This window comes from Ranitomeya variabilis, chromosome 8 (genome assembly GCF_051348905.1).
Source record: "Ranitomeya variabilis isolate aRanVar5 chromosome 8, aRanVar5.hap1, whole genome shotgun sequence".
Taxonomy (NCBI): Eukaryota; Metazoa; Chordata; class Amphibia; order Anura; family Dendrobatidae; genus Ranitomeya; species Ranitomeya variabilis.
The window spans coordinates 3,893,316-3,920,907 of NC_135239.1; the positions used below are offsets into that span (position 1 = coordinate 3,893,316).

Genomic DNA, 27,592 nt, shown 5'->3' on the forward strand with positions numbered 1-27,592 from the left:
TCACAGCTCACCTTCTCCTCAGATATCTGCACAGGCCACACAGAGAACGCTCACAACCCTCCCATAGCAGTTAATAGATGTCACAGCTCACCTATTCTCCAAGATCTGCAGTTAATAGATGTCCAGATCCCGGCACACTGTGGCACGTGCCCGTGGTCAGCTGTTGCACTCTGTGGGGCAGTGTACAGGAAGCTGTCCGGGGTCACACGGCCCCCGTGGTTCTATTTTATGTGGCTGCACGGACCCTCACTGTCATCTAATGGCGTAAGTGACAACGAAAGGGAAAAAGGAGGAATTTATTTTATGCACTTAGAACCACTAGTATTTCCAGACTTCACTGATCACCTGGTGATGTTATCCATGTGGTGACATAAGGGAGCAGTGACCCCGAAGCCTGCGATTACTGGGGTGTCTCATCTGCTGCAGAGAGTGAGCATTGCAGCTCTGGATGTGACTAGAGACAGCTTCCAGCAAAGCAGCAAGGGATTTACAAACTGACCGATCAGCCAGAAAGCGGAAACGAGACTCCCGGCACAGTGGCAGGATCCATCAGGATGGCCACCACTCCACTAAGACCTGACGCCGGTGTGCAGTCACAGGGACGAGCGGCTCCACAGGGTAACGGACAGAATCATGGCTGACAACAGAGACAAAAATCAGTTTTATTAACTGCTGCAAAGGTAGAACAACAAATTGTCATGGACGTTCCCAGAGAATCCACCCTCCCGCGTAAATAATGCTGTTCTGCAGGATCTGCGCCTGGTGGGGAAGACGGCCTCTGTAAAACAAGGTCACTGTGGAGGAGGTGACCCTCAGACTACAGGGCAGCGCCTTTCTCTGGTCTGAATTTGGCGGTTTAAAGATGAATACGAGGCGCGGCAGGACCACGGCGCGGCAGCAGGACCACGGCACAGCAGAGCACAGAGGGGTTTATTGCCTTATTGAAGCCTGAGAAGTTTAGTGTCTGGACTCCTCGCCACACACCAACACTGTAAACATGGAAGAGACGAGACGCTGGCAGATTCCGCTCTCCGGTAAAGGTCTGGGCACAAACACGGCAAACAGATGAAGTACTATGCACATTACATACCCTAGTCAGACAAACAAGGAACTCGCAGAGTTTCATCAGACCGGAGAGCAGGCACCAGCCGTGAAGACGTCTCACAAGGAGCAGCAAGTCGTAAACACAGATCGTACCTTATACATTAAAAAGTTAAAATGTGGACAAGACACCAGCGACCTGCAGTTACAGCATTGCAGCACAGGAGGGCGCTCTCATTCTGATCCCGTTAATCATTAGGAAGAGAACGATCGTCGAAACTCTCAAAATTCACAACTTGCAGGACCCCCAGAGACCCTGCCAAGAGACCGACCCGCTGCGGCCTTACACTGCACCAAGTCTATACTAAACCTCGGGGAATCTGAGTGCCCACCGTGCGTGAATAAACACTGAACTATGCCATCTTTGGGGAGGAGAGGGAAAAAAAGTGCAAGAAACAAATGATTTGCTACGTTCGGCTCTGGACACGGGGGCTCGCTGCACTACATGCAGGAGGTCAGAACTCTGTAAATAGGAAGAACTGTCTCAAGAAAGTCAGAGGAACAAAGATTCCAACATGAAAACCAAAGTCCTCTCTGGAAATCTGCGCAGAAACCTACACTGAGCAGCGAGAGACTGATGATAGGACTGCCTCAAGGGGCACTCCACGGTCTCCAGCTGGATGCTAGGTATTCCTCGAGGGGCACTCCACGGTCTCCAGCTGGATGCTAGGTCTTCCTCGAGGGGCACTCCACTGTCTCCAGCTGGACGCTAGGTCTTCCTCGAGGGGCACTCCACGGTCTCCAGCTGGATGCTGTCTTCCTCGGGGGGCACTCCACGGTCTCCAGCTGGATGCTAGGTCTTCCTCAAGGGGCACTCCATGGTCTCCAGCTGGATGCTAGGTCTTCCTAGGGGGGCACTCCACGGTCTCCAGCTGGATGCTAGGTCTTCCTCGGGGGGTACTCCACGGTCTCCCGGCATCTCTCGGCCTCACTTTGCTCTTTGAGCAGCTTCTGGCTCAGACCACTACTGACTGAGAGAGAGCAGACTGCAGGGTGACTGGGACCCCCCGATGGATGAACTCTCAGAAGATCCAAGCAATCGCCAAGGGGGGTCTGCGGAGACGTTCTGGTGGGGGACGCTGTGCTGCACTCATTCAGGGATGAACATGTTCTGAACGCTCCCCCTGCACAGACCGACCTCTGGTTCTCTTGCACAGACAGTGATGGAGAGGTGTGCAGCCTCCTCTGCCGGGCACTGCTGTCGGGCACATGGAGCTTCACTGGTCCGAGGACACTTTTGGTGACTGTGTGGTGGTGAAAGGAGCCAGCAGAGTCATCACTTAGCCCTTTGGAGGAGGTTGCAGTTGCTGAGTCTCTAGGACAGGCACTCGCTTTGTTCATTAAAGTGCATTGTGTGCAGTCACTGACCGCAGAGTTATATTGCACATCAACTGAGCAGAGACCTCCTGGGGAGGGGCAGAGACCTCCTGGGGAGGGGCAGAGACCTCCTGGGGAGGGGCAGAGACCTCCTGGGGAGGGGCAGTGCACTTCATTAGGAGAATTTGCACAACAAAGTGCTGGCAGTGATGGGGAGTGTTGGGTAGAATTCGGCTCCTCTATACCTTCATTACTAGATAGGTGGCTGTCAACTCTGGGTGAGAAGATCTTAGCAGATGTCTCACCAAAGCATTCCTGTGTACCCTGGTTGCTCAGGGGATGAAGTAATTTAGCGGGCTCAGGGACGGACGCACAGGATGAGGATTTACTGGAGGAGGGCTCAGGGACAGACGCACAGGATGAGGATTTACTGGAGGACTCAGGGACGGACGCACAGGATGAGGATTTACTGAAGGAGGGCTCAAGGACGGGCGCACAGGATGAGGATTTACTGGAGGAGGGCTCAGGAGCAGGTGCACAGAATGAGGATTTACTGGAGGGCTCAGGAGCAGGCGCACAGGATGAGGATTTACTGGAGGAGGGCTCAGGAGCAGGCGCACAGGATGAGGATTTACTGGAGGGCGGCTCAGGAGCAGGCGCACAGGATGAGGATTTACTGGAGGATGGCTCAGGAGCAGGCGCACAGGATGAGGATTTACTGGAGGATGGCTCAGGAGCAGGTGCACAGGATGAGGATTTACTGGAGGAGGGCTCAGGAGCAGGCGCACAGGATGAGGATTTACTGGAGGAGGGCTCAGGAGCAGGCGCACAGGATGAGGATTTACTGGAGGAGGGCTCAGGAGCAGGTGCACAGGATGAGGATTTAATGGAGGGCTCAGGAGCAGGTGCACAGGATGAGGATTTACTGGAGGAGGGCTCAGGAGCAGGTGCACAGGGTGAGGATTTACTGGAGGAGGGCTCAGGAGCAGGCGCACAGGATGAGGATTTACTGGAGGACTCAGGAGCAGGCGCACAGGATGAGGATTTACTGGAGGAGGGCTCAGGAGCAGGCGCACAGGATGAGGATTTACTGGAGGAGGGCTCAGGAGCAGGCGCACTGGATGAGGATTTACTGGAGGGCTCAGGAGCAGGCGCACAGGATGAGGATTTACTGGAGGAGGGCTCAGGAGCAGGCGCACAGGATGAGGATTTACTGGAGGAGGACTCAGGAGCAAGCGCACAGGATGAGGATTTACTGGAGGAAGGCTCAGGAGAGGGTGCACAGGATAATTTACTGGAGGTGGGCTCAGGAGTGGGCGCACAAGATGATGATTTACTGGAGGCGGGCTTAGAAGTGGACACACAAGATGATTTACTGAAGGAGGGCTCAGAATTGGGCGCAAATGATGATTTACTGGAGGCAGGCTCAGCAGCAGGCGCACAAGATGATGATTTACTGGAGGCGGGCTTAGAAGCGGACGCACAGGATGATGATTTAATGGAGGTGAGCTCAGCAGCGGGTGCACAGGATGATTTACTGAAGATAGGCTCAAGAGCAGGCACACAGGATGATTTACTGGAGGCAGGCTCAGGAGCAGGCGCACAGGATGATTTACTGAAGGTAGTCTCAAGAGCAGGCACACAGGATGATGATTTACTGGAGGTGGGCTCAGGAGTGGGAGCACAAGATGATGATTTACTGGAGGCGGGTGCACAGGATGATGATTTACTGAAGGTAGGCTCAAGAGCAGGCACACAGGATGATGATTTACTGATGGTGGGCTCAGAAGCGGGTGCACAAGATGATGATTTACTGAAGGTAGGGTCAGGAGCCGGTGCACAGGATAATGATTTACTGGAGTCGGATGCACACAGTACTTTGGCTTCACTTCGAGTCCTGGAGATGATGGGCAGGAAGGAGTAATTGTAGTTACTTCCAATTTTAGGACGACACAGAGAAGAATCTTTCTCATCACTAAAGCCAGATCCAGAATCCTGTTCGCTCTTCGTCTGTGAGCAGTCTAGTCTCCTCCCATCCTGACTGTCTTCGGAGCCATCGTCTGTTTCGTCCTCAGAGGAGTCCACTTCTCTAATGGCTTCCTGTTTCTGTAGAGACTCTCGCCTCTCGACCCGGTCTTGCCTGATAGCACCAAGTTTTCGTGAAGGTTTCTGTAAGGTTCCCTTTTCTGCGAGTCCGACCTTCCCTCCGCTGCCCTGCCCCATGGAGTCCGGTAAATGCTGTAAACTCAAGTCTCTCTGTATTAGCTCTTTCTTAAAGTCTGAGTGGGAGATGTCCAGGCTATGCTTACGAGAGACCGGCAACTTCTTCTCGGACGAGAGAGAGCCAGACAGTTTCTCTGCGGACTGGACCCTCTTCAGCAGTGGAGATCGGGGTGGTTCCGCGCTCTTTGGTCGTGAAATTTGCCGCACGAGTGGTGGCGATGAATGAAGCTTAACAGGAAAGGACTGCAGAGTGTTACAATTCCCAAGGCTGTGGCCGGGTAATGGCGAGGGCGAACGCTGTGGAGAGGTGGACTGGGAAGTAGGCGACGGTGTATGTGCCAGAGGGGAGAGTGGGATATTGCCAGCGGACTTCCTCCTCGGGGAACGGTACTGCCGCTGAAGCTTTGGTGCCAGTCCATGCAGAGAGCTGGGTCGGATATGACCAGAGCCGGCAGGAGAGTTGGGCGCGCTGGAAAGTGGAGAACTGCTCTGCGAAGAATTTCCATCAACTGGTAAAGAAAAGAGAAAATGTGTTAAAATGGGATGCCTAACGGTGAGGTGGAGCTCTACTGAGAGGGCGGGAATGGCAGTAACCCCGAGAATAAAAACTGCAGGTTATCACATTTTACACGAAGAGCCGACATTGTAGCAGCATTAATGAAACTTTTTGGGACAGTTTTTGTCATGTTGCCCCCATGCCAGTAATGAATGAGGTCTCCGCTAACAAACCTCCTCAGTGGAGGACAAATCAGAGACTGTGGATCAATGGTAATGCAGAGGGATCTGACCTGTGTGTGCAGAGTCTGGGCTGGTCCTGTAGCTCTGAGTCGGAGAGCGAGGAGACAAGATGTGGGTGGGAGACCCCGGGACGCTTTCTCCAGATGACAAAGAGCGGTTGAGGGAGGACAAGCTGCGGCTCGTGTGGAGAAGCGAGGCTTGCTTTGTAATCTTGCGGAAAAGGGAGGACTTCTTCTTACTGGGAAATATAAAAACATGAGGTTATGAATTCCCCGAGATCAGAAGGAGAGGCTGCCGCTGTCAGCAAGAACTGATTAGTAAGAAAACTTGCCTCTCCTGCCCATCCTTCGTCTTATTCTTCTTGTTGCGCCGTGCCATCTTGGACTTGTGACTCGCTTTCCGCGCTGGTCCAACTTTGATGGATGTGTTCTCAAATGGGGTAGTGGATATGGAAACTGTATTGCCGCTCTGAAATAAACCAGCCAAGGAAGAAAAATGTATCATCCTCCAGGAAAACACCATCAGCAAGAACACAGATAAATGCCACAACCTACAAATGCTAGGGAGGAAAGGTAATGTACGTGTGCCACCCAGAGAGTCGCACTCAGGCAGGACAGTGCAAGGACTCAATACCTTCAGGATCAGCTCCACCACCTCCGTATGGACCAGTCCATGGACCGGCTCGCCATTCACATGAGTGATCAGGTCGCCTTGTCGAAGGCCAGCCTCATGAGCAGGACCGTCCTCTTCCACATGCTGAGCAGAAAGCACAGGCTCTGAGTATAGATGCACAATCGCCGGCCACAGGTGGTAGATGCCGCCAGCACCTCATAAGACGGGCACAACACAGTGTTTACTCACCCAGACCATGTGGTGCACTGTGTAGATGTTGCTCTCGCCCATGTAGACACGGATCGCTCTCAGGGTGAATCCATACTTCTTGCCTGCACGATGAATGAGTATCGGAGGCTTCAGGTGGATGACTGCGGGGGAGAAATCTCTGCTCGGAGAGGAGTCTCGTGACGATGGGTTGGAGGACAGGGAGTGTGGAGACAGGGGGCTGCCCAGGGGAGAACACACGTGGTGATCTGTGGGAAGGTACACAAGTGATTGAGCGTGTTGTGGCCATACCACTAATGACACCACGCCGTGTCCGTGTGAGCAGTACCATACCTGAAGGGATCATCAGCGACAGTGCGGTGGCTGAGGCTGACTTGATGACTTTATTGACTGGTCTAGAAGGGCGCTTTTCAATGGAGTCTCCCGAAAGCAGTCGGTGCCGAGCTCTCCTCACCGCGAGATCACTGGTGGCTTTAGGAGTAGTGATGTCCGGGGTGTCCATAGGCAGGATGTGGGCGTTGCAATCAGAAATGTCAGTCGTGCTGCCGGCTGTGCGTCAGAACATATTGTGCCGAGACAGAATGCAACAGAGGTTTACCGGACACTCTTGCCCCGGCCCGCACCCTGCCTCATTTTCACCCCTCCCAAACCTCACTTCACTCTCCCAAGCCCCCGCCTCACCCCACACCATTGGGCCCGGGCCCGCACCCCAGCCTCGCTCTCGCCCCGGCCCTCGCCCCACTCCACCTCCTCACACCCCGGTCCTCTCCCAACGCCACCGCTCCAGCCTCATTCCCAGGGCAGCCGCCCCCTCACCCCCTCGCCGTAGCCTTGCTCCATTGGGCCCCCACTTCGCTACTCGTGCAGCCTGCACTCCTTCCCGAGCCCCAGCCTTGGTCCCCCGCACCCTGATGAGAACAAGAGGAGCCAGTGAGACTTACCTGTCAGTGTGGTGGAGCTGCTGGTTGAGGATGGCGTACTCGGCAATAACTCCACACGCTGCTGCAGGATGCACCCTTCTCGGGAAATTAAGGTCGGTGTGGATGTGTTTTCCTGATGTAGTAGCTTTTTCAAAGATGGAGATTCTTCCTCGGAGGAGATGGCGAAGCGTGGCATGTCCAGCAGCCCCGAGCAGCGCCGGCGTACAGTGAGCGGAGGGCTGGAGTCACTCTCCGTGTGCGAGGACTCAGAGGCAGAGAGACGCTTGCGGAGTCTAAATGCAAATGTAGATTGTAGTGAAATATGTATAGGTATATATGTGTCACCAGCAGTAATTTAACATCTGTCCTGAGACTGCAGGTCTCATAGGGATCACAACATATGGTATCCAGAGCAAGCAGTCTACTGTCTCCAATCTCGCCAGGGGGTCTGGCTGGGAACCAGGAAGAAGGGGAAACATTTCACACCTTCTAGCTCTTTTGAAGAGAGATGTCAATTACATCCTGACACTATCTATCTGTGAGAACCTTTAGGTAAAGAGTGTTCAGAGGAAAATAATATATTCATTGGGGGAACGGCCGTGGCCCAATCAAAAGCAAGCAATTATAATATTAACCTGAGAGGCTGGTCTAGAAATCTGACCTCCAGAGTAACTCTATAAATTAGGCTTGTATACATATAAAAGTTGTTCACATGTGAGGGCAGCCTGGAGAGCTGATGTGTTCCATATCATATTTCTCCCTCCCTCAGGGAGCAGAAAGCAGACTACAAAGTGAGCTATTTCTGTAAGTTTTCTCCTGTTTATTTTTATAACTGTTTTGCATATTTGTGTGTCTTTTTATTACCATACTTTTATACCCATTTTATTGTAAGCACTGTACCATTTTGTATTAAAACATAAAACTTTTAACAAGTTGAGCCTTGCATGTTCTAAAGAATCCATAGCCTTAAACTGTGTGATCTGTATGATTGGCAGACAGTACTAGTAATATTTCCGCGACTCATCGCCTGTGTATTCGGCGAGTGGTGGCAGCGTGTATGAGCGGGTGTGTGGCCTGGGTCGGTGTGTGATTTATGCTCCCATTACAGCATAGGACAGAGGTTGAATGCTGGTCTGAGAGTGGGGAGATAGATTAACCCTTGCAGGCACAACCCCAAGTCACGTGCTGAGAAGTGGGTACGTGACAAATTGGTGGTAGTACGGTGGGGATCCATGACACAGATGAGGAGCCGAAGCCGGAAATCACATTCACAAGAGAAGCGAGGACTCGGGCCGAGAGGCGCCACACGGGTAGAGACGAGTTACATGGGTAGAGACTAGTTACACGGGCAGGAAGTCATCACATGGGTAGAGACTAGTTACACGGGTAGGAAAGCGTCACACGGGCAGAGAGGCGTCACACGGGCAGAGACTAGTTACATCGCTCACAGGTCACCAATGATCCACCTCAGACTATTACAGGAGACGCAAGGCCCTGCAGTACCTCACACCGCCTGCATGCAGCTGAGGGGCACTTCTAGAAACCTGTGACCCTTGTGTGGTCCTCATCACTGACACTTACATCTCGGGGGATCCCAGCACCCAGGTGCGGTCACGACTCTTTAGTCCTCCCAGGCCATCCAGTTTGTTGTCCTTTTCCTCGCTGAGACTGCGTTTTGTTGGCGGTGCCTTCTCTTCATGAATCGACAGTCGTTCCATGCTGCTGTAGACCTGCAGGGGCAGAGGAAAGTGACAAGGACGGACACCATCATGGACGGACGCGCACATCAGATACCAGGAGTCTCCAGCTGCTGAGTACTACTACTCCTGACATGCGTACCTTGCTGTACCTCGGGGAGCAGGAGGAGAACTGTCTAATCTCTACACGATCTTCATCATTTGTGTCGTCCTCCTCTTCAGACTCCAGGTGATGATAGCGCTCGGTGCGAGCTGTGGGGTGAAACGCCTGTCAGACCATCACATGATCAACAATATGGAGAACGCCTCATCTGACACTCAGACGTCACAGAGACATTAGTCTGGGCAACAGCATCCACTAAATGGTGGCCAAGAGTGCAGTGGAGTCACATGGGGTGTCACATGACCATGCTCAGCCTGTAGGCAGCAGTGGACGGGATCACGTGACCAACACTCAGAACACATCACATGATCCCCCAAGAGCTGTTAGCTGGCTGAGAGAGATCATGTGATCGACCATGCGACTCCACTGAACCAGGAAGTACATCCAAGTTTCGCAGTTTTGGGGGCAGCTTAGTGGATCAGACCCCCCCAGTATCACCTTATGAGATCAGTCCTGGGCATTAACACTTCAGCAGTCTCCGCATGGCGACGGCTCCCTTTAAAGTATAACTGTCAAACTGTAAGCAGGTAAACTTTATGACCCGACGTCCTGAAGTCTAGTCTGAAGGTGCCCTGGAGTGTGACGGTGCACTTACAGCTCCTCGGCCTCCGTTGTATGTGCCAGTTAGCAGAACCCTGGCTGATTAACAGGTCAGTGGCTGTTTACCAGAGCAGACCACCTGTCCATCAGCCCGGGGGGAAGGGGTGCTGCTAGGTAGGAAATGCAGCGGAGGCCGAGGAGCTGTAAGTGCACCGTCACATCCCAGGACACCTCCAGACTAGACTTCAGGAAGCAAGGAGTCGTTAACGGTTTGGGTTCTGACAGGTACCGGAAAGTGCAGAATTACTTATAACTAGGAGTTATTTCTTACTGTCAAAATAGCTGGTGTCGTCCTCCGACTCCAGTTGGGGAATGAACTCTGCCTTCTGCCGGAGCAGCCCGTTCCAGTCCAGATCCTTGAAGAAGCGGTGCTGCTTCACCTCGTACGCTCCACCTGTAAGATGACAGCGATCAGAGCGCGCACCCAAGCATGGAGAGAAAGTATGGCGAGGCAAGGGGTGCGCACCCGTTCCCATCCGTTCCAGGGGGCTCTGGCGGAGGAGCTTGGAGACGAGATCCTGAGCGTCGGACGGCAGAGCCTCTTCCCCGTCGGGCCATGCAATCTCGTCTGTGACATAAAGAACAGCAGAATTATGGTGGTCTCCGCTCAGTAGCCGGGGCCCAGGGCCCACCAATACCGTACTGAGCCTGCAGATCTTATTCTCTTAGTTTGCTGTCAGTGAATAGCTGGGATGGTGCCGACTACCACATCAGGAGACAATAAGAGATTTACATGGCGGGGACCTCCTAGGGGCGGGGACCTCCCAGGGGCGGGGACCTCCCAGGGGCGGGGACCTCCCAGGGGCGGGGACCTCCCAGGGGCAGGGACCTCCTAGGGGCGGGGACCTCCTAGGGGCGGGGACCTCCCAGGGGCGGGGATCTCCCAGGGGCGGGGATCTCCCAGGGGCGGGGACCTCCCAGGGGCGGGGACCTCCCAGGGGCAGGGACCATGACTCATCTGCACACACAGCACTTACCGCTGATCACCTGCCCAAACAGCTCCTCCGGGGTGTCACCAAAGAAGGGGACGCAGCCCACCAGAAACTCAAACACAATCACCCCCATCGCCCACCAGTCCACAGGCTTCCCGTAGCCTTGTCTCAGGATGACCTCAGGGGCGATATACTCTGGGGTACCACATACCTGCGGGGACACCAACACAATTTTAGCTGAAAACTTAAAGGGATATTTGCACAACTGAAAGATGATCGTCACCCATAGCACAGGTGATAACTGACCACCGAGACCCCGACTCTGCACAGCAGGGCCAGCACTCGCACCTCTGCACAATCACTCTGCAGGAGGCAGTCTCACAGCATCACTTGTAGGAATACTCCTTTAATTAAAGGGGTCTTCTGGGAACACTTTATGTACATCGGTTTGTGCTTTATATATATATCCATCGTTCCTCCTCCCAGGGTCCAGCACTGCCTCTTTGCCACTTCCCTGCTCTTTGTTATCAAGCTGCAGCAGTGACATCATGACTACAGAGCGTGTGACCACTGCAGCCAATCACTGAGCTCCGAGGTGATATCGATATAGACGGTAAAAGGTACGGACCCCAGTGATTGATAGCAGCATTCACATGCTCTATAGTGGCGCCATCACTTCCAGGGAGGCAGCGTTGGCCACACGAGGGGAGGAACTGCGGAGCTTGTTCCTGTAACCTAGCGAAGACGCCAGCCCTACAATTCAGGGGCTTCTACAAAAATTCAGGGACGCTCTCCCACCTGCTTGTCCAGGAACTCCCGCGTGTCTTTCTCTATGTGACCCTCGTACAAATTGGTTGTCAGACTCATCAGACCAATCTTGGAGAGACCAAAATCTGTCAGCTTGATGTGACCCATGGAGGTGATGAGGAGGCTGCAGGGAAGACAACAGACATAAGCTGGGGCTGTTCCCAGGTTTCCCACCCTCGTACGTCCCACCCTAATGAAGGACGAGCACAGACACAATATTTCTCTGGAGAACAGGAGATAATCGGCTGCCAATGATCTGTAGACAGGAGATGTTCGGTCAGGCAGCTCGCAATGGCCACATCTGTGCCAGCTCCCCTCCTGATAGCCCCGAGGCCGGAGATCTGTGCCGCCTCATACATGGCGGCTAGTAAAGGACATTCTACACACATAGTAACAAAGCAAGGCCAAAAAAGCCAGGTGTCCATCCAGTTCAGCCTATATTCCATCAGAATAAATCCCCAGATCTACGTCCTTCTACAGAACCTAATAATTGTATGATACAATATTGTTCTGCTCCAGGAAGACATCCAGGCCTCTCCTGACCCCTCCACTGAGTTCGCCATCACCACCTCCTCAGGCAAGCAATTCCGGATTCTCACTGCCCTAACAGTAAAGAATCCTCTTCTATGTTGGTGGAAAAACCTTCTCTCCTCCAGACGCAGAGAATGCCCCCTTGTGACCGTCACCTTCCTTGGTATAAACAGATCCCCGGAGAGATATTTGTATTGTCCCCTTATATACTTATACATGGTTATTAGATCGCCCCTCAGTAGTCTTTTTTCTAAACTAAATAATCCTAATTTTGCTAATCTATCTGGGTATTGTAGTTCTCCCATCCCCTTTATTAATTTGTTGCCCTCCCTTGTACTCGCTCTAGTTCCATTATATCCTTCCTGAGCACCGGTGCCCAAAACTGTACACAGTCCTCCATGTGCGGTCTAACTAGGGATTTGTACAGAGGCAGTATAATGCTCTCATCATGTGTATCCAGACCTCTTTTAATGCGCCCCATGATCCTGTTTGCCTTGGCAGCTGCTGCCTGGCACTGGCTGCTCCAGGTAAGTTTATCATTAACTAGGATCCCCAATCCTTCTCCCTGTCAGATTTACCCAGTGATTTCCCGTTCAGTGTGTAATGGTGATATTGATTCCTTCTTCCCATGTGTATAACTTTACATTCATCACTGTTAAACCTCATCTGCCACCTCTCGGGCCAAGTTTCCAACTTATCCAGATCCATCTGTAGCAGAATACTATCTTCTCTTGCATTGACTGCTTTACATAGTTTTGTATCATCTGCAAATATCAATATTTTACTGTGTAAACCTTCTACCAGATCATTAATAAATATGTTGAAGAGAACAGGTCCCAACCGACCCCTGCGGTACCCCACTGGTCACAGCGGCCCAGTTACAGAATATACCATTTACACTCTACCACAACCTCAGGGACATACTTGTCCGGCTTCAGGTCCCGATGAACGATCCCATAATTGTGGAGATATTCCAAAGCCAGGACAGTTTCCGCAAAGTACATCCGCGCCATATCCACAGGCAGCGCGCCAATATTCTTCAGGAGAGTGGCACAGTCACCGCCTGAGAGACAGAAGTCCGGACTTATCACTCCCCAACCCCGAAGTACCGGCGGTATCCAGGCACACACTGGCGACAGACCCTGAGACCACCCACCTTCCACGTACTCCATCACCATACATAGGTGGCGTTTGGTCTCGAATGAGCAGAACATGCTGACCACGAAGGGATTCTCGGCAAAGGTGAGGATGTCTCGCTCTACAAATGCCTGCTGGACCTGATTCCGTAAGATTAGGTTCTGCTTATTAATCTTCTTCACCGCAAACCTCTGCCGCGATTCCTTGTGCCGCACCAAGTACACGGCCCTGGAGGAGAAACCTGGAGGTCACACGCGGGCGGCATGTGGCGCCTGGCGCTGCGGGTCCATCAGTGGTGGCTCAGACTCTCACCCATAGGCTCCGTTGCTGATCAGCTTGATGTACTCGAACTCTTCCTCCGAGGGGGTCTTCTTGGGCTGTATGACAGCAGCACCGTGACCCTGGAAATACAGAAGCATTCATTACCAATGTCCTGAAACCACTGAGAAGCGGGGAGTGTTAAGAGTGAGCGTGTACCTCCACCGCGTCCTCCGTCTCCAGGAAGTCCACGCTCCTGCCGCCATAGCTGCTCAGCTCTGCCATCTCTACAAACACAAGGTCAGAGAGGGTCACTTCGGAGTCATCACCTACAACAATGGCGCAGAAAAATGGCATACAAAGGGTGAACATAACTGAGCGTGGCCGAAGCCGGTGACGCCAAACGCGGCCGGAACATGTGACAGCACATATAAAAGCCGCAGCGGTGACATCACATGTAACCCAGCCGCAGCGGTGACATCACATGTAACAGCCACAGCGGTGACATCACATATAACAGCAGGAGCGGTGACATCACATATAACACAGCAGGAGCGGTGACATCACATATAATACAGCCACAGCGGTGACATCACATATAACACAGCCGCAGCGGTGACATCACATATAACACAGCCGCAGCGGTGACATCACATATAACACAGCCGCAGCGGTGACATCACATATAACACAGCCGCAGCGGTGACATCACATATAACACAACCGCAGCGGTGACATCACATATAACACAGCCGCAGCGGTGACATCACATGTAACCCAGCCGCAGCGGTGACATCACATGTAACCCAGCCGCAGCGGTGACATCACATGTAACAGCCACAGCGGTGACATCACATATAACACAGCAGGAGCGGTGACATCACATATAACACAGCAGGAGCGGTGACATCACATATAACACAACCGCAGCGGTGACATCACATATAACACAGCCGCAGCGGTGACATCACATATAATACAGCCAGTGAAATCACATATAACACAGCCGCAGCGGTGACATCACATATAATACAGCCGCAGCGGTGACATCACATATAATACAGCCGCAGCGGTGACATCACATATAACACAGCCGCAGCGGTGACATCACATATAACACAGCCGCAGCGGTGACATCACATATAACACAGCCGCAGCGGTGACATCACATATAACACAGCCGGTGAAATCACATATAACACAGCCGCAGCGGTGACATCACATATAACACAGCCGCAGCGGTGACATCACATATAACACAGCCGCAGCGGTGACATCACATATAACACAGCCGCAGCGGTGACATCACATATAATACAGCTGCAGCGGTGACAGCTCCTCCCAATATAACATGGATTCTGATCATGCCATCGTGGCCGTGTGTGGATCTGAGGCCTCTGCAGACACTCACCCTCCAGGGGATCCCTGTTGAGCCCCAGTTGGCTGATGATGTAGCGCGGAATGTCGGACTTGATGCCCTCTCCTTCCTTGGCATGGCCCTCAGCAGCTTCCAGCAGATGGTAAAACTCCTCCGGATCAAATTCCTGGAGATGACACACAAATTAGTTATACCTGCCATGTTCACGCAGAGGGCGACTCCCACCACATTTACGTCCATCCGCGCAGAGGGTGACCCCAACCATGTTCACGCAGAGGGCGACTCTTGCCTCGCTCATGTCCGTTCAGAGGGTGATCCCCGCCAGGAGACACTTCCCTGCTGTAAGGAGACACACTCCCTCCGCTGACCATAAGGAGACATCCCACCTTCACCCTACCCCTCACCGCCTGCAAGACATGTGGCCTTCCTGCATTCCTACCTCAATATTGGATTGTGTGAGAAGTTGGAGAACTAGGATACAGCGTGGACATAACAGGAGTACAGGGAAGCAGAAGACACGGATCCAGGGACAGCGGAGACCACGTCATCTTCCATCGGGTCAGGACTGTGCTCATAACCGAGCATAAGCAATTACACAGCATTACAGGGGCTGCACGGACAGCGTCACACAGAATGCGCACCCCATGTCAATGTCCCTGGAGACTACAGATGAATGACCATCTGCCATGACAGGTCAGGGTTTTCCACAAGACAGCAATCTCCAAAACCGTATATTAATCGCAATGGTGAAGAGCACAGTGGATGACGGAGAAACGACCACCCCACATAAACGTCAGAGAGGGGTCTAATCAGCCCAAGGAGAAACACTGCCTCTGCACCCGCTGGGGCTTCTCACGCACCGCACCAGACGTCCGCACCCGCCAGGACACCTGTCGCACAGTTGCCCATTGTCCACATCCCCCGGGCCAGCTGAAGCACCGTGCCCATTGTCCACATCCCCCCGCACAGCTGATGCACCGTGCCCATTGTCCACATCCCCCGGCACAGCTGATGCACCGTGCCCATTGTCCACATCCCCCGGCACAGCTGACGCACCGTGCCCGTTGTCCACATCCCCCGGCACAGCTGACACACCGTGCCCGTTGTCCACATCCCCCGGCACAGCTGACGCACCGTGCCCGTTGTCCACATCCCCCGGGCCAGCTGATGCACCGTGCCCGTTGTCCACATCCCCCGGCACAGCTGACGCACCGTGCCCATTGTCCACATCCCCCGGCACAGCTGACACACCGTGCCCGTTGTCCATATCCCCCGGCACAGCTGACGCACCGTGCCCGTTGTCAACATCCCCCGGGCCAGCTGATGCACCGTGCCCGTTGTCCACATCCCCCGGCACAGCTGACGCACCGTGCCCCTTGTCCACATCCCCCGGCACAGCTGACGCACCGTGCCCCTTGTCCACATCCCCTGGGCCAGTTGACGCACCGTGCCCGTTGTCCACATCCACCGGCACAGCTGACGCATTGTGCCCGTTGTCCACATCCCCTGGGCCAGCTGACGCACCCTGCCCGTTGTCCACATCCCCCGGGCCAGCAGATGCACCGTGCCCATTGTCCACATCCCCCGGCCGGCACAGCTGACGAACTGTGCCTGTTGTCCACATCCACCAGCACAGCTGACGCATTGTGCCCGTTGTCCACATCCCCCGGGACAGCTGATGCACCGTTTTCTTTGTCCACATCCCCCCTGGCCAGCTGACACACTGCACCTGTTGTCCACATCCCCCGGGTCAGCTGATGCACCGTGCCCATTGTCCACATCCCCCGAGACAGCGGACACACCATGCCCGTTGTCCGCACCCGCTGAGACAGCTGGCGCACCGTGCCCGTTATCCACACCTGCCGGGACAGCTGACACATCGCGCCTATTGTTCGCACCTACCAGGACAACTGACGCACCGTACCCGTTGTCCGCACCTGTTGGGGCACCTCAGGGACCAAGCCTGTCAGCACATGCCGAGGCACCTCACAGACCTCGGCAGTCATGCGCACCCGACAGGGTACCTCACTGGCCGTGCCTGTCATCTGCACCCGATAGGGCACTGCACGGACCGTGGGTGTGGTCCGCTGGAGCCCCTTGTACACCACAGGCCACAGAGGCAGAGACATTAATGTTTTCTTGGTCATCAAACATTTGCAGACATTGAGACGTTGGATTTGTCCTCACTAAACACTCCAGTAGACGGGCCGGCCGGGCGATGACGATCATCAATTTCTTCACCAGCTGCATCACAAAGGCGACCTCTGAACTCTCCGACCGCTCGTGGGCCTGCAAAATAAGGAAGTACTGGTCACTGTACAGGAGAGGAGTCTGAAACCCAACAAGCGGGTTCCCTCTAATTGAGCGCTAAAGAAAGAACACTAGTTAGAGGAATTCTACAGTGTGTTGGGTTTTTTAACCATTTGTGGATCACCGTAATCAACCAGACCTATCCACGACCCTCCCTGCAGACCCCATACACATCCTAACCCATCCACGACCCGCCAAGCAGACCCCAAACACATCCTAACCCATCCATGACCCTCCCAACAGACCCCATACACATCCTCACCCATCTATGACTCTCACTGCAGGCCCCATATACCCATCCACGACCCTCCCTACAGATCCCTTTCACATCCGCGGCACTCCATAGAGGCCCCATATACCCATCCACGACCCTCTACAGATTCCCTTACCCATCCTCGACTCTCACTGCAGACCCCATACCCATCCACGACCCTTCCTACAGATCCCTTAACCATCAACAACCCTCCCTCCAGACCCTATACCCATCCTTACTCATTCACAAACCTCTCTACAAACTGCATACCCATCCACAACCTTCCCTGCAGTCCCCACACACTTCCACAATCCTCCCTGCAGACCCCTACCCTGCCTGACCCACCCACGACCCTCCTTGCTGCTCTCATACCCTGCCTGACCCACCCGCGACCCCTCCCTACAGATCCCATACACATCCTAACCCCATCCATAACCCTCCATACAGACACCACACCCATCCACGACCCTCCCTGCAGACCCCTACCCTGCCTCACACACCCACGACCCTCCTCGCATATCTCATACCCTGCCTGATCCATCCACGACCCTCCCTAGAGATCCCACACAAATTCTAACCCATTCACGACCTTCCCTAGAGACCCGATACACATCGTAACCCATCCATAACCATCCATACAGACCCCACACCCATCCACGACCCTCCCAACAGATCCCATACACATCCTAACCTATCCACGATCCTCCCTGCAGACCCCTACACTGCCTGACCCACCCGCGAACCTCCCTGCGGACCTTATACCCACCTGACCCATCCATGACCCTCCCAAAAGATCCCATACACATCCCAACTCATCCACAACCCTCCCTACAGATTGCATACCCATCTTGACCCACCCGCGACCCTCCCAGCAGACCCCAAACCCATCCTGACCCACCCGCGACCCTCCCAGCAGACCCCAAACCCATCCTGACCCACCCGCGACCCTCCCAGCAGACCCCAAACCCCAAACCCATCCTGACCCACCCGCGACCCTCCCAGCAGATCCCAAACCCATCCTGATCCATCCATAACCCTCCCTACAGATCCCATACCCATCCGGACCCATCCACAACCCTCCCAGCAGACCCCAAACCCATCCCGATCCATCCATAACCCTCCCTACAGATCCCATACCCATCCACAGCCCTCCCAGCAGACCCCAAACCCATCCTGATCTATCCATAAACCTCCCTACAGATCCCATACCCATCCGGACCCATCCACAACCCTCCCTGTAGACCCCATACCCATCCGGACCCATCCACAACCCTCCCTGCAGACCCCATACCCATCTGGATCCATCCACAACCCTCCCTGCAGACCCCATACCCATCCGGACCCATCCACAACCCTCCCCTGCAGACCCCATACCCAGCCGGACCCATCCACAACCCTCCCTGCAGACCCCATACCCATCCAGACCCATCCACAACCCTCCCTGCAGATCCCATACCCATACGGGACAGTCCACGACCGTATCTGCAGACCTCATATCCATCCACAACCCTCCCTGCAGACCCCATACCCATCCGGACCCATCCACAACCCTCCCTGCAGACCCCATACCCATCCGGACCCATCCGGACCCATCCACAACCCTCCCTGCAGACCCCATACCCATCCGGACCCATCCACAACCCTTCCTGCAGACCCCATACCCATCCGGACCCATCCACAACCCTCCCTGCAGACCCCATACCCATCCAGACCCATCCACAACCCTCCCTGCAGACCCCATACCCATACGGACCCATCCACAACCCTCCCTGCAGACCCCATACCCATACAGACCCATCCACAACCCTCCCTGCAGACCCCATACCCATAAAGACCCATCCACAACCCTCCCTGCAGACCCCATACCCATACAGACCAGTCCAGGACCGTATCTGCAGACCTCATACCCATCCACAACCCTCCCTGCAGACCCCATCCATAGAGACGGATGACAACCCTCACAATGACACTACCAGTCACCCCAGGCTGCGTCCGGTCACCCTATGCTCAGACACAATATTCTCTGGGAGGGAATATGGAGGCTGAGTAACTTTGGGTTGTGCAATAATTCAGTTCGGGGATTTACTTCTGGTGCATGAGACAGTGACCACCGGAGCGGAGATCGTCAGCTTCTTGCTGCTCAGCCCTCTGGGATATGGCAGCGGCACACATGTACAATGTATGCACGCTTCCGGGAGTAATTACGTGCCCCCTGTAAGTATCACAATGAACACTCCTGCTACATAATGTCAGCTGCTCCGTCACTTATACGATAATTATCCCTCAATGTGCTGCAGCTGGCAGGAGCGCCCTGCGGCATGGGGCGATAACGCCGCCACTCACCGGTCACCAGACAGATCATCAATAACAGAAAATCAGAAACAAGAGTAACTTGTAGAAGCCCCTCGGCCATGTGTGCTCTGCGGCTCCTGGAGAGAGGACCCCCATCAGTCATCCAATGGAGTATGATCCTTCCAGACAGCGAGCGCCTGCCATGTGACGACTGGCATCATGTAATTAGCCATCTCTGGTGCTGGCACATTGCGCGGGGGTCCGCAGAAGGGAGAAAGCTCACCATCCCCACACAGGAGGGTCTGTATCTGAGAGCCCAGCAGTCACTATCAGCAGCTGCTGGGCTCCTTTTGCATCAATTACTGCATCCATGCGGCGTGGCATGGAGGCGATCAGTCTGTGGCACTGCTGAGGGGTTATGGAAGCCCAGGTTGCTTTGATAGCAGCTTTCAGCTCGTCTGCATTGTTGGGTCTGGTGTCTCATCTTCCTCCTGACAATACTCCATAGATTCTCTATGGGGATAAGGTCAGGAGAGTTTGCAGCTAATCAAGCCCAGTGATACTGTTGTTTTTACACCAGGTATTGGTACTTTTGGCTGTGTGGACAGGGGCCAAGTCCTGCTGGAGAATGACATTTCCATCTCCAAAAAGCTTGTCGGCAGAGGGAAGCATGAAGAGCTCTACAATGTCCTGGTAGACGGCTGCGCTGACTTTGGTCTTGATAAAACACAGTGGACCTACACCAGCAGATGACATGGCTCCCCAAACAATCACCAATTGTGGACACTTCACACTAGACCTCCAGCAGTTTGGATTGTGGCCTCTCCACTCTTCCTCCAGACTCTGGGACCTTTATTTCCAAATGAAATGCAAAATTTACTTTCATCTGAAAACATCACTGTGAGGGACAAGGGAGACTCCATTTTTGATTTATGGATTCAGGCCCCATAGATTATCCAGAGATCTTCCTCCACTCCTGAAATGTGGCCCCCACCCTTGGAAAAAGTACACAGATTACCAAAACAGCAGCACTTCTGCCAACTGGCCAGACAATTAGAGGCCACGTGTTAATGAAGGCACAGAGGAGCAGAGCTAGGACCCCCTGTTGTCTTTTGTCCAAGGCACCCAACATCAAAGCAAACTCTAGACCGAGCGTCACCGACATCTAGAGATGAATTATGAAAGTACCGTGCATCTCAGGATTAAGTCCAATGCATCACCAGAACCCTGGGGGCCCCCTGCACACACCTCTGTGTCTCATATCTCTCTAGCGGTCCCGGATTCCAAGCTATTGCGACTGGCTCTCCAGAACCAATAGCTGATCCAAGTTTGGACTCGCTTTATCGGTCCAGCCCTAACGAACCCGTTGAGACGTCAGTCGTCCCGTTGGGACCTCCTGCTAGAAGGTTATGACCCATCCTAGATATTGGGAATTATTTTATATAGGTCGAGGACGGAAAATTCAGTACAACCCAGGGGGTGGTGGCAAATATAGGAGGGGGCGAGCTAAGGGTTAAAAGCTAGTTACACACTTTCAGCCCCGTCTTCATTCTGCATTGGAAGCCACATCACGTTGCGTGTGGAGACGAACCAGGAACTAAGTACCTGTGGACTCAGCACTTCCCTGGGGCCCACATGTAATGAGACACGGTAACTTGACACATATCGCTAACTGCTATCCCCCAACCCGTGCCCTAATTTTTAGGGCAGCACGGTGGCTCAGTGGTTAGCTGTAGTCCTGGGTTCAAATCCCACCAAGGACAACATCTGCAAGGAGTTTGTATGTTCTCCCCGTGTTTGCGTGGGTGGGTTTCCTCCCCCATTCCAAAGACATACTGATAGGGAATCTAGATTGTGAACCCCATCGGGGACAGAGATGATAATGTGTGAAAACTGTAAAACGCTGCGGAATATGTTAGCGCTATATAAAAATAAAATTATTATCTGTACTTCTGGCTGTAATCTTTGTCTATTTTCTCTGTATATTTGTAGTTTCTAGTGCGCCTTTCGGCAATTAAAATATAAAATTAATTTTGGGCTGCTCTTTTAGCTCGAATCTCGATTTCCCACGTCCTTGAGTGCGGCTAGTTCTTATACGCTACCTGGGGTTGGTTTCTAACCAGATATAAGCTTGTTAACGGACCAGGCTTATATCAAACGACGAACTGGTGGCAGCATACCATTCTGTTGTTATTGGGGCACCTTGGCAGTGACGGATCGGCGATTTCTATGTATATATTCCTGGCCGAGTGATATATATACCGTCCTCACTGCAGAGTGTGTTGTGAATTCCGCTCTTGGGCTCCCTCCGGTGGTTATAAGTAGCATTTTTGTGAATTCTGCTCTTGGGCTCCCTCCTGTGGTTTTGAGTGGTATGGTTGCTTCTTGGATTTAGCATCAGCAGCTGTTCTCACTGATCGTCTTTCTGGCTTGGCTATATTAGTCTGGCCTTATCCCTAATTCAATGCCAGTTGTCAATTGTTGAGCTTGGAGTCATGGCTCTCTGAGGATTTCCCTGCCACTCTGACCATTTCAGCAAAGCTAAGTCCTTGCTTGTCTTTTTGCAGTTCACTTGTTGTGGACTTTGTTGTTTGGCATTTTCTATGTTTTGCTCATTTGTCCAGCTTATCAGTATGGATCTATTTAGCCAAGCTGGAAGCTCTGGGCAGCAGAGTTTGCCCTCCACACCTTTAGTCAGGTGTGGAGATTTTTGCATTTCTCTGCGGTGGACTTTTTCTAGTTTTTATTACTGACCGCACAGTTTTCTGTTCTGTACTAATTCTGTCTAGCTAGTAGTGGCCTCCTTTGCTAAATCTTGTTTCATATTTCATACTACGTATGTCATTTCCTTCTCCTCTCACAGTCATTATTTGTGGGGGGCTGTCCTATCCTTTGGGGATTTTCTCTGAAGGAAGATAGCTTTCCTGTTTCTACCTTTAGTGGTAGCTAGATCTCCGGCTGTGACGAGGTGTCTAGGGAGTGACAGGAACATCCCACGGCTACTGCTAGTGTCTGTGTTAAGATTAGGAACTGCGGTCGGTATAGTTACCACCTGCTCAGAGCTAGTCGCATGTCGCTCCTTAATCACCAGACCATAACAGTACAACTGGCCAAAAATGAGCTGAATGCATCTCAAAAGAAGGAAAAGAAAAAGAGTTCTGAGCCATTTTTTTTTTCTTTAGTCTGTTTTGTCTTTTTCCTTCCTCTTAATCTCTGGGTGATTCAGGATTTGGATGCGGGCATGGATGTTCAGGGGTTGTTTTCTCGTGTGGATCAGCTTGCTGCAAGAGTACAGAGTATTAAAGATTATGTTGTTCAGACTCCGGCCTTAGAGCCTAGAATTCCTACTCCAGATTTGTTTTACGGGGATAGAACTAAGTTTTTGAACTTTAAAAATAACTGCAAATTGTTTTTTGCTCTGAAACCCCGTTCCTCTGGTGACCCCATTCAGCAAGTAAAAATAGTTATTTCTCTGCTGCGTGGTGACCCTCAGGACTGGGCATTCTCCCTTGAGTCAGGGGATCCGGCATTGCTTAATGTAGATGCATTTTTTCAATCGATCGGATTATTGTATGACGAACCTAACTCTGTAGAGCATGCTGAGAAAACACTGTTGGCCCTGTATCAGGGGCAGGAAGCGGCAGAATTATACTGCCAGAAATTTAGAAAATGGTCTTTGCTCACTAAATGGAATGAGGACGCTCTGGCAGCAATTTTCAGAAAGGGTCTTTCTGAAGCCCTTAAAGATGTTATGGTGGGGTTCCCCAAGCCTGTTGGTTTGAGCGAGTCTATGTCTCTGGCCATTCAGATTGATCGGCGCCTGCGCGAACGCAAAGTGGTGCACCATATGGCAGCGTCCTCTGAGCAGAGTCCTGAGCCCATGCAATGTGATAGGATTTTGACTAGAGCGGAACAGAGGGGATACAGACGTCAGAATGGGCTGTGTTTTTACTGTGGTGATTCAGCTCATACTATCTCTGATTGCCCTAAGCGTATTAAGAGGGTCGCTAGATCTGTTACCATTAGTACTGTGCAGCCTAAGTTTCTCCTGTCTGTGACCCTGATTTGCTCATTGTCATCTTTTTCTGTCATGGCATTTGTGGATTCGGGCGCTGCTCTGAACTTAATGGACTTAGAATTCGCTAGGCGCTGTGGTTTTTCTTTGCAGCCTTTGCAGAGTCCCATACCCTTAAGGGGTATTGATGCTACACCGTTGGCCAAGAATAAACCTCAGTATTGGACTCAGCTGACTATGTGCATGGCTCCAGCACATCAGGAAGATTGTCGTTTTCTGGTGTTGCATAATTTACATGATGTTGTTGTACTGGGTTTTCCATGGTTACAAGTACACAATCCAGTGCTGGATTGGAAATCAATGTCTGTGACTAGTTGGGGTTGTCAAGGGGTACATAGTGACGTTCCTTTAATGTCAATTTCCTCTTCCCCCTCTTCTGATGTTCCTGAGTTTTTGTCAGATTTCCAGGATGTATTTGATGAGCCCAAGTCCAGTTCCCTTCCTCCGCATAGGGACTGTGATTGTGCTACTGACTTGATTCCTGGCTGTAAGTTCCCTAAGGGCCGACTTTTCAATCTGTCTGTGCCAGAGCATGCAGCCATGCGGAGCTATGTAAAGGACTCTTTAGAGAAGGGGCATATTCGGCTGCCTTCGTCACCATTGGGAGCGGGATTCTTTTTTGTTGCCAAGAAGGATGGCTCCTTGAGACCCTGTATTGATTATCGTCTTCTTAATAAGATCACGGTCAAATTCCAATACCCTTTACCTTTGCTCTCTGATTTGTTCGCTCGGATTAAGGGGGCTAGTTGGTTTACCAAGATTGACCTTCGAGGGGCGTATAATCTTGTTCGTATTAAACAGGGTGACGAATGGAAAACTGCATTTAATACGCCCAAAGGCCATTTTGAATACCTGGTGATGCCTTTCGGGCTTTCTAATGCTCCTTCGGTATTTCAGTCCTTCATGCATGATATATTCCGCAATTATCTTGATAAATTCATGATTGTATATTTGGATGATATTTTGATTTTTTCCAATGATTGGGAGTCTCATGTGAAGCAGGTCAGGATGGTATTCCAGATCCTTCGTGATAATGCTCTATTTGTGAAGGGGTCTAAGTGCCTATTTGGAGTTCAGAAGGTCTCTTTTTGGGGGTTTATTTTTTCTCCTTCGTCTATAGAAATGCATCCTGTTAAGGTCCAAGCCATTCATGACTGGATTCAACCCACATCTGTGAAGAGCCTTCAGAAATTTTTGGGCTTTGCTAATTTTTATCGCCGTTTCATTGCCAACTTCTCTAGTGTGGTTAAACCCCTGACCGATTTGACGAAGAAAGGCGCTGATGTGACTAATTGGTCCTCTGAGGCTGTTGAGGCCTTTCAGGAGCTTAAACGCCGATTTACTTCTGCCCCTGTCTTGCGTCAGCCGGATGTTTCTCTTCCTTTTCAGGTTGAGGTTGATGCTTCTGAGATTGGGGCAGGGGCCGTTTTGTCACAGAGGAATTCTGATGGTTCCTTGATGAAGCCATGTGCCTTCTTTTCCCGAAAGTTTTAGCCTGCGGAACGCAATTATGATGTCGGCAATTGGGAGTTGTTGGCTATGAAGTGGGCATTTGAGGAATGGCGACATTGGCTTGAGGGAGCCAAGCACCGCATTATGGTCTTGACCGATCATAAGAATCTGATTTACCTCGAGTCGGCCAAGCGGCTGAACCCTAGACAGGCTCGGTGGTCCCTGTTTTTCTCCCGTTTTGATTTTGTGGTCTCATATCTTCCAGGATCTAAGAATGTTAAGGCTGGTGCCCTCTCTAGGAGTTTTTTGCCTGATTCTCCTGGAGTCCTTGAGCCGGTTGGCATTCTTAGGGAAGGGGTGATTTTGTCTGCCATCTCCCCTGATTTGCGGCGGGCGCTTCAGGAATTTCAGGCTGATAAACCTGACCGCTGTCCTGTGGGGAAGCTGTTTGTTCCTGATAGATGGACAAGTAAGGTAATTTCTGAGGTCCATTGTTCTGTGTTGGCCGGTCATCCTGGGATTTTTGGTACCAGAGAATTGGTTGCTAGGTCCTTTTGGTGGCCTTCCTTGTCGCGGGATCTGCGTTCTTTTGTGCAGTCCTGTGGGACTTGTGCCCGGGCTAAGCCTTGCTGTTCCCGCGCTAGTGGGTTGCTTTTGCCTTTGCCTGTCCCGGAGAGGCCTTGGACGCATTTTTCCATGGATTTTATTTCGGATCTTCCTGTGTCCCAGAGGATGTCTGTTATCTGGGTGGTTTGTGACCGGTTCTCTAAAATGGTCCATTTGGTACCTTTGCCTAAATTGCCTTCCTCCTCTGATTTGGTTCCATTATTTTTTCAGCATGTGGTTCGTTTGCATGGCATTCCGGAAAATATTGTGTCTGACAGAGGTTCCCAGTTTGTTTCCAGGTTTTGGCGGGCCTTTTGTGCTAAGATGGGCATTAATTTGTCTTTTTCTTCGGCGTTCCATCCTCAGACAAATGGCCAAACTGAGCGAACTAATCAAACCTTGGAAACCTATTTGAGATGCTTTGTGTCTGCTGATCAGGATGATTGGGTGGCTTTCTTGCCGTTGGCCGAGTTTGCCCTTAATAATCGGGCCAGTTCGGCTACTTTGGTTTCACCTTTCTTTTGTAATTTTGGTTTCCATCCTCGTTTTTCTTCAGGGCAGGTTGAGCCTTCTGATTGTCCTGGTGTGGATTCCGTGATGGACAGGTTACAGCAGATTTGGACTCATGTGGTAGACAATTTGACGTTGTCTCAGGAAAAGGCTCAGCGTTTTGCTAACCGCCGTCGGTGTGTTGGTCCTCGGCTTCGTGTGGGGGATTTGGTCTGGTTATCCTCTCGTCATGTTCCTATGAAGGTTTCTTCCCCTAAGTTCAAGCCTCGGTTTATTGGTCCTTATAAGATTTCTGAGATTATCAATCCAGTGTCTTTTCGCTTGGCCCTTCCAGCCTCTTTTGCCATCCACAATGTTTTCCATAGATCTTTGTTGCGGAGATATGTGGTACCCGTTGTTCCATCTGTTGATCCTCCTGCCCCGGTGTTGGTTGAGGGGGAGTTGGAATATGTGGTTGAGAAAATTTTGGATTCTCGCTTTTCGAGGCAGAGTCACGTCGCGAGAAGCTCTCATCAGGCGCAATGGTGTCCACCTTAATGTATGGAGTTTCCATCCATAAGGGACTATTCTCAGAGGCAGAGTCGGTGTCAGACTCGTAATAAAATAGATTAAAAGTCTCCTTGCAGGATCCTGGAAAAGACTCCGTCAAGTGGAAGGGTTATGGCCAGGAGGATAATTCTTGGGCGGTTGCCTCCGATGTCCATGCCGCCGATTTGGTTCGTGCTTTCCATTTGGCTTGTCCTGATCGGCCTGGGGGCTCTGGTGAGGGTTCGGTGACCCCTCCTCAAGGGGGGGGTACTGTTGTGAATTCCGCTCTTGGGCTCCCTCCGGTGGTTATAAGTAGCATTTTTGTGAATTCTGCTCTTGGGCTCCCTCCTGTGGTTTTGAGTGGTATGGTTGCTTCTTGGATTTAGCATCAGCAGCTGTTCTCACTGATCGTCTTTCTGGCTCGGCTATATTAGTCTGGCCTTATCCCTAATTCAATGCCAGTTGTCAATTGTTGAGCTTGGAGTCATGGCTCTCTGAGGATTTCCCTGCCACTCTGACCATTTCAGCAAAGCTAAGTCCTTGCTTGTCTTTTTGCAGTTCACTTGTTGTGGACTTTGTTGTTTGGCATTTTCTATGTTTTGCTCATTTGTCCAGCTTATCAGTATGGATCTATTTAGCTAAGCTGGAAGCTCTGGGCAGCAGAGTTTGCCCTCCACACCTTTAGTCAGGTGTGGAGATTTTTGCATTTCTCTGCGGTGGACTTTTTCTAGTTTTTATTACTGACCGCACAGTTTTCTGTTCTGTACTAATTCTGTCTAGCTAGTAGTGGCCTCCTTTGCTAAATCTTGTTTCATACTACGTATGTCATTTCCTTCTCCTCTCACAGTCATTATTTGTGGGGGGCTGTCCTATCCTTTGGGGATTTTCTCTGAGGCAAGATAGCTTTCCTGTTTCTACCTTTAG

General features: G+C 51.9%; 1 protein-coding gene across 1 annotated transcript in view; it reads right to left on the reverse strand.

Moving 5' to 3' along the window:
• Nucleotides 1-648: 648 nt before the first annotated feature.
• Nucleotides 649-27,592, reverse strand: part of MAST2 (microtubule associated serine/threonine kinase 2) — a 161,606-nt gene continuing 134,662 nt past the window's right edge. Inside the window, exons 11-29 of the mRNA XM_077277745.1 lie at nucleotides 16,830-16,931; nucleotides 14,676-14,808; nucleotides 13,484-13,551; nucleotides 13,319-13,407; nucleotides 13,026-13,234; nucleotides 12,794-12,932; nucleotides 11,330-11,462; nucleotides 10,577-10,742; nucleotides 10,066-10,167; nucleotides 9,871-9,993; nucleotides 8,979-9,088; nucleotides 8,721-8,869; nucleotides 7,161-7,432; nucleotides 6,553-6,768; nucleotides 6,241-6,467; nucleotides 6,013-6,135; nucleotides 5,711-5,847; nucleotides 5,430-5,617; nucleotides 649-5,150 (exon numbers count right to left, since the gene is read on the reverse strand). Of these exons, the coding sequence (XP_077133860.1) occupies nucleotides 1,981-5,150; nucleotides 5,430-5,617; nucleotides 5,711-5,847; nucleotides 6,013-6,135; nucleotides 6,241-6,467; nucleotides 6,553-6,768; nucleotides 7,161-7,432; nucleotides 8,721-8,869; nucleotides 8,979-9,088; nucleotides 9,871-9,993; nucleotides 10,066-10,167; nucleotides 10,577-10,742; nucleotides 11,330-11,462; nucleotides 12,794-12,932; nucleotides 13,026-13,234; nucleotides 13,319-13,407; nucleotides 13,484-13,551; nucleotides 14,676-14,808; nucleotides 16,830-16,931 (5,856 nt within the window). The 3' untranslated portion in view covers nucleotides 649-1,980. The remainder of the gene's footprint in view (nucleotides 5,151-5,429; nucleotides 5,618-5,710; nucleotides 5,848-6,012; nucleotides 6,136-6,240; nucleotides 6,468-6,552; nucleotides 6,769-7,160; nucleotides 7,433-8,720; nucleotides 8,870-8,978; nucleotides 9,089-9,870; nucleotides 9,994-10,065; nucleotides 10,168-10,576; nucleotides 10,743-11,329; nucleotides 11,463-12,793; nucleotides 12,933-13,025; nucleotides 13,235-13,318; nucleotides 13,408-13,483; nucleotides 13,552-14,675; nucleotides 14,809-16,829; nucleotides 16,932-27,592) is intronic.